Genomic DNA, 7,671 nt, shown 5'->3' with positions numbered 1-7,671 from the left:
TTGTAATAATTTTTATTTATTAGCCTCATCTCTTATTATTTATATTTATTATTTAACTGTTTACAAATATTTAATTTAACTCATTTTACTATTCAGAAATATTTAATTTAAATGAAATGTATTGAAAAACTTGAGAAAAGGAAAACACAAACGAGTGACCCAACAACAGTCTCTGATAGGTGCACAAATAATAGGGATAATCAATTAAACAAAAACTAAATACAATCTGTCTATTTTTCTTTTCTGCTACAAACAATCGGCTATAACATTAAAACCAGAAACACCGAGAATTTGTTCTTTTGAGTAGATTTGAAGAGATTTGAGAGAATTTGAAGATAAATTTTTTTATCGTTTATTTGAATGAATTTAGAGATAAATGAGAGTGAATTTGGAAATATTTTTTTTTAATTTATTATGTCAATATAATTTTATATTAATTCTCATAAATTTTATTTCTAAATTCACTTTCATTTATCTCAAAATTCACTTAAATAAACGATAAAAAATTTATCTTCAAATCCTCTCAAATCCATTCAACACTAATTTGTATGTCATAAAATAATCTTACACATATCCTCATTATTCAGATGTAGGTTTGTTCTGTGATAAATAATTTAAATAACTTACATAATCTCGTATATGTTCAAAATATAATTAAAATATCTTATAAGTAAGTTATTATTAAAAAATAATTAAAAATTATTAAATCACTTAAATATATTCTCTCAGCACTTATGATTGACCACACAACTAAAAATGACCCAATTAAAGTTGAAGTTGAAACATCATATAGTTGGGCCTTATTAGTTATTCTGTAAAAGATAATAGTTCAAAATCCGTTTTTATTTTTATATCTCAGTAATTACTTCCTAAAGGTTGAAACGTCATTTGTAGATAAAACATCTATTTAATATATTGTTTTTTTTATCGACGTTGAACTAATTTCTCATTACTGAGATATCAAATAAAACAGGATTAACAATGATTAATAAAATAATGACAAATCACTGCAATATAGTGGCACTGACGATTTTTAGTTCTTTTATTATAATAGTGGCACATTTTTTAAAATATTTGAAAATGCCAAAATTTTATTTTTAAATGCTAAAAAAACAAAAATTACAATGATATATGTTTTTATTATAATGAATTCTTCTTAGCCACTAGATATAACCCCAATCTTCTGATAAGATCGGTTGGCCCAAATATTTTCTGAAGGGCTACCCATTAAAGGAAATGGGAATTTCTTCCTATACTCCATGTTTTCTTTCTGCACCCCATGTTTTCTTTCTGACTCCTGTCTTTTTTAAAATTTCAATTATACCTCCTTGAAATTGATAGAAAATGACAATGTAACATTTTTTTGTTTTACACAATTCAAAATTTAAAAATATTAATTTTATACATTTTAGATTATTCAATCCATAATATAAATTTGAAACAAAATGTAAATTGTATTTTAGATTGAACCATTCAAAATGTAATTTTATATTACAGATTGTGTAATATAAAATACAACGGATTGTATAACTTATAATATAAATTTAGAATACAATTCCATATATAATTTTTTTTTGAGTCACACAATCCAAAATACAATTTTATATTACGAATAATATAATTTGGAATACAATTTTATGTTAAAAATTACACAATATGAAATTTAAATTTTTTCATCTTTAATTTGCCTTCAAGGTAAATTTAATTTCTAATAGTAAAAGCTTTACTTTGGCTCAATAAACTTAATTTAGCCATAAATTTCCAAAATGTTTGACTCTTCTTGTTCTGTCTCTTTTTTTTTCAAATTTTTATGCAAATTTGTATTATATCGTCCTCATCAAAATATTTGGAATTAATCTTATAGTATTCTCTATTATAATATATTTCTACTTTATAATGGAATTTCAAAGCTTTTAAAAGATATATAAATTATCTAAATCATAATAATTAACATAATTGTTCTAGTCAACTTTTCGAGACTTCTTAGCATTACATTATTAGTCATTTTCAGAATTCAAAAACGTCACCATTTAATACACAAGTATTACAATTCTTTATTACATACTCTTATAATTGAGAGTTTTATTAACTTATAAATAATTAGAAAATAAGTTAATAATCATATATGCTATATTCGATCTCTTATTTGTATCTCTTATATCAGACATTACGAACTCTTAAATTTTGGTATAATTTTTCTCCCACTTATTTAGGAGTGTGATAATATATTTGTTAATCAGAAAACATATTTACTATCTAAGTACGTGATTAATTCATAATTTAATGATTAAATATTAATTATTGGTCTGATCTTTATGTATTTAAACTAGTAAGTTAGATAATAATATGAGAATCTATACATTGTTCTTTTTTTTTTTGGGAAAATCAGGAGAAATTCAACATCAATGGTAAAATATCACTCTCAAATCAAAATATTAAAACAATAGATTTATATCTACTCTTGAAATTAAAATTGTTAGGAATTGAATAAGTTAGAAGTCTGGTATTAAATAAAAATAAATAAAATATAAGTAGAATAATACATAAATTTATTATCTTAAAATTTTAGATTTAAAATAAGGTCTTGATCTTTTATATAAAATTGTTCATGATTCGTTGATGTTAAATCTTTTCAGTGTCTTTCATATAAAACCTAACAATCTTTCTTTTAATAAAATTATATTATAGTTTATTTTATAGTTTATTCCTTTTATTCTATTTTATATTATTACGATGACGAAAGAGTAGAGTCGACCAAACATTTTCTTCCATCTTAAACGAAACTATGGCCATTATGTTTGAATTGGTGTAGAATTGAAGTGCCTTCGCAATCGAAAATGACAACTGTTTCGACATTTCAAGGGTTTCGTTACTTGTCATTTAAAAGTATAATTTTATGGAAAGTTGTTTGGTTTGTTGTAATTTGGTTATATCAGAAGAATCTCTAAAATATTTGGAATATTCTTATGCTTTTATCCAAACAACTCTTATAATATTCGATAATATTTTTATTATAAAGTAAGATAATCAGTTTATGTGAAAGCTTAAGAAAACTTATAAATATCAATCAATTTTTTTTAAACTCTTATTAATTTAAGTATCGGATATCTCGACAAAAGATAACTCTCACTATTAAGAACTCGTATGAGTGAATTTCATTCTCATTCAAGAAGGTTTGGTTTCAAACTTGGACCTTGAATAGTATTTTATATATTCCCGTGAACGTATTTTATTTACTTTGTAATGATTCAATCTAATACACATCATGCTTTTGTTTTGCCATTTATTTTTACCTGATCCACTAAATATAATAAAGAGCACCATTCAATAAAATTTATTAAGTTTCTTTATCTTGAAATGGCTCAAACCGACTCTATTTAAATAATAATAATATCTACATATCATATATAATCTCAACAATTTATATTATGTTATTATTTATGATGAGATATTTTATCATTAACTAATATGTTACTATATTCTTAAGGTAAATATTATTTGAATGATAATATAGATTCATCACTCTTGATTCTATAAATACAGCCATTCTTCAAGAAATTTTGAATGATAATATAGGTTCATGACTTTTGATTCTATAAATTCAACCATTCTTCAAGCGTTAGAAAGTCTTTTCCAAGAAGTAGATCTTTTTCTATGAAGAAACTCATTCCAATTTTTAAGAACATTAAAGCCACTCTCCACGTATCATGGAAGATTTCGGTATGATCACCATCTATATCAATATAATTTATTATTTTTTATTCCTTTTCTATCAAGAAGTTCTTATATATGTCCATTTCAGTAGATTAATTTGATCATGAGTGTTTCAGTATGAGCTAAAGAAATTATTTTTGTTATTTGGTATTAAAGTAGAAAACTTTAATGCAATAAATAAACAAAATTGCAATAGGTGAAATTATTATTCGTTGCTAATACCAAATTTTTTATTTATTTATAAGAACACACATAAATATCAAAATATTCGTAGGTGGTTTTATTTAATATAATTATTTGATGATTGTTTTAGAAAAAAGTCTCTTCAGAAAGACCTCTACGGAAACACTTAAGTCTGTTTTTTTTATAACTCTTTTCTTGTTCTCGTTTCCCTTTTTCGATATAGTTCAATATTTAAAATGAGAAAAAATATGTCATATATTATCCAAGATTCTTATCCAGAACGTTATATAGAATGATAAAATTTAGTTTCGATCTAAAACAAAGCTCTTTTAATTTAATAATAATGCGTATAGATATGAGAGTCTGAAACATTAAAACTTTGTCTTCCATTGTGAGAATACGTTGCATGGGAAAAAAACTTGTGCCACAATTATCATCCAAGTTGTGTATGTGTGCCTCCCTTTATCTAAACATTTAGCCATGCACAGTCATCAATACCAGACAAAACATTTGATGCATTAAAAACTTCGATACACCTGTAACTGTTTTACTTTTTTGTTTTTTGTTCACATTCATGCATCTTACAAAACTCTATTACATTATAAACTATCTTTGCATTGCATTATTCAGGTATATGTTACCTCCCGGCCAAATCCTTCGTTTCAGGATTTTATCTAAAACGTTAATTCACGGTTCCTGTACACCTTCGACTACGAAAACGATCTACCATGTAGCTTTTTCCGCCAACTTTTAAAAATTGTCATTAATATTATGTGTCCTAGACCGAACATATAATCACCAACAAGCCCAATTCATGTTATGTGGTTTGAACATTATAACACGTGGCCGTGCACCATATCAGCACAACACTACCATATGCTGCTGTCTAATTTCCTGAATATAAAAACCAGAACCTGTGATATCAATTTGCACAGCACCTTCTAACACTACACTCCTCGCAGAATTTCTACATCATGATCAGTGCAAAGAGGCTTATTGAAATGGCAAGAAAGTGGCAGAAAATGGCTGCGGGAAAACGCAAGAGAATTTCATACCCCAGGCAGCAGAATCTTGATCGTGTTCATTCTTCAACACCAAACAAGGGTCACTTCGTGGTTTACAGCGTCGATCATAAGCGATTCGTGGTTCCCATAAAGTACCTCACCACCAGCGTGTTCAAAGAGCTTCTGAAATGGTCGGAAGAGGAGTTTGGTTTACCGTCTGATGGACCCATTACGTTACCTTGTGATAGCGTCTTCTTGGAGTACGTAATCTCGTTGATTCGGGAACATGTTTCCGAAGATGTTGAGAAGGCTTTGATCACCACAATGATTACGTGTCACCACTTGGCATCCTCATCGTCATCATCTTCTTCTCGTAGCAATGCTCTTATGCAGAGCAACGGGCAGATGATTATTTATGGCTTTTGAAGCCATTTTCATATATTATTTGTGTATACAAAATGAAGATTACAAATATAGATATTCAAGTCTTGTACAATCTCCATTATTTTCTGTGATGCTTCGGAACCAGTTTTGCAATTAAATATGATAGCGAATCGAAGATTTGAAGACCAATTTCCCGAATATGCTTCAGAACTTCCTCTTTTTTCCTATCTTTTCAACCAGTCTTAAGGTTACAGCCATAGATATATAGGTATATAAAAAAGTCTACTTCCGCATCATTCATTTTATTCTTTACGGACCTAAATTTTTTTACATTTGATATTATCATCTTTTTACTTTTTACTTTCTTAAAAAGATATAAAAATTTACACTTTTATTTTATCTTTGTGTTTTGTATCAAATGGATGTAATGTAAAATGTGTTATGTTATGGTTACTCTTTTTGACAAATAAGAAAACCACATGGTATGTTTCCATATAATTTGGCATATCAATTTATTTTGTACAGATTAGAAATATCAATGTTCAGTATTCCAAGATAATTTGTTGATCAAGCCGAAAAAACCTACGTTATAGTTGATCATACGTTAATTTGATGATAGAATTTAACAAATCGATACATTAGTATCTAAAAAAAATGAATATGAATTCTGGCCATGACGGTAAAATACGGACAAATACATAGTTATCTAATTAAATAGCGTGGATAATTAGAAATAGGAATTGTCAAAATTAAATCAATTTGCATTTATAAATCCGATATACGCGAAACACTTAAAATTAAACAAAGAATAAAGTAAAACAAAACTAAAAAAAATTCAGTTACCATGCTGTATTACGTTGCTTTGATTCTGATACGTATTAATTGTAAGATTTAATAACATTATATAGAACTAAACAAGCTACGTTTTTCCATAACCAGTAATATTATACAAAGAAAGTGAACTTGAAAGGGTTAATTTGCTTGCCCTGAAACAGGATTCACGAATACACATGTCGTGGAGCTTAGCCTCCCACACAGAACAAGTGGACACTAATGTTGTACAATTATTAGATCAACGTGAGTCTACTGAACTATAGTGTTAAGTTTTGATACAGTGAAAGCTGGAAAAAGTAGTCCAAAGTATGCATTTGATTTAGCCATGAAAATGTCGTGGGAGACAGTTCAGAAACAATTAAGATCCAACATGTCCCGTTTTCTTGCCTTTTCCATTTGGCCCAGCTCCATAATCACTCTCACTTGTCCATAAGTCGGCGAATGCCTACAAATTTCACAATTAAAGTCATGACCACATGCTCCAAACTAAATACAATAATGTTCATTTTTCCTCTCGTTCTTGCCCACCATTCTGTCCTTTCTCCAATCCAATAAACCATGTTGCAAGTGGCCAGTCACAAATATTGCATACATCACAAATAAATTTGGGACATGCTCGACCACCTCAAACTCCATGCATGCATGCACCCTTGTAAATCACTATTCTGCTACATTTTCGTGTTCACGTCACATGCTTTCGCTAGCAGGCACAATATCAGCAGCATTCAAGAAACTGTCTGTGAACCTGAGATTATATAAAGAACCAACGAATCTTATAGTTCATCATCGTAGAAAGTAAATTGGAAAGAATATGATCAGTTCAAAGAAGATGATCCAAATGGCATGGAAGTGGCAGAAAGAGGTTACAAAGTACCAAAGGAAGAGACTTGTCTGGCCAAAGACTGAAGAAAATGCAGCAACGGCAGAAGGTTGCAGCGTGTGGACGAAGGCTGAAAAGGGTCACTTTGTCGTATACAGCATGGATAAGAAGCGCTTCGTGCTTCCATTACTGTATTTGAAAAACAACATTTTCAGAGAGCTTTTCAAGTTGGCAGAAGAAGAGTTTGGTCTTTCCAGCAACGTGCCTTTAACGTTGCCTTGCGAAGCCACGTTAATGGAGTACGTGATAACGTTGATACAGAGAAACGTAACGAAGGATCTGGAAGAAGCTGTCTTGATGTTCATAGCTACCGTTCGATGCCAATCGTCCTTTGATCTTCTTCCTGAACCAACCAACCAACGTTTGCTTTGCAGCTACTGAACATCTTCGTTCGTTTTTTGATCCTAACGTATTCTTTGAATTCATTTTGCTATGGACAAATCTATCAATAAACGAATTACACATTGATAATTCGAAAACGATTCACTCTGTTGCATGTGTTCTTGCCATTTGTTTATTTGCATGGAATATATAACTCTATTTAGTCGTAATCAAAATGAATAACTATATATTATTACACAAAAATTATGTTAAATTTATTACTGCCATAATTAATTTTTGTATTACTTTTTGTGTGGTGGTGTAGACTTTCATAATATAAATTTTTTGAAA

The 7,671-nt window shown here is 28.7% G+C and overlaps 1 protein-coding gene and 1 pseudogene across 1 annotated transcript; both read left to right on the top strand.

The window, feature by feature from the left end:
• Positions 1 to 4,840: 4,840 nt before the first annotated feature.
• LOC124829579 (auxin-responsive protein SAUR68-like) lies at positions 4,841 to 5,512 on the top strand. Its single transcript, XM_047303117.2, has one exon. It carries the CDS (start codon positions 4,872 to 4,874, stop codon positions 5,325 to 5,327), a length of 456 nt encoding a protein of 151 aa, XP_047159073.2. The 5' UTR covers positions 4,841 to 4,871; the 3' UTR covers positions 5,328 to 5,512.
• A 1,445-nt stretch (positions 5,513 to 6,957) lies between these two features.
• On the top strand, positions 6,958 to 7,380 carry LOC124829528 (auxin-responsive protein SAUR64 pseudogene; annotated as a pseudogene).
• Positions 7,381 to 7,671: the final 291 nt, after the last annotated feature.

Source organism: Vigna umbellata, chromosome 3 (genome assembly GCF_029865625.1).
Source record: "Vigna umbellata cultivar VRB3 chromosome 3, Vumbellata_1.0, whole genome shotgun sequence".
NCBI classification, from domain to species: domain Eukaryota; kingdom Viridiplantae; phylum Streptophyta; class Magnoliopsida; order Fabales; family Fabaceae; genus Vigna; species Vigna umbellata.
This window is presented reverse-complemented; position numbering and strand designations above follow the sequence as displayed.

Coding starts and splice junctions, on each gene's coding strand:
- LOC124829579 (XM_047303117.2), top strand. CDS start 4,872: ATGATCAGTGCAAAGAGGCTTATTGAAATGGCAAGAAAGTGGCAGAAA.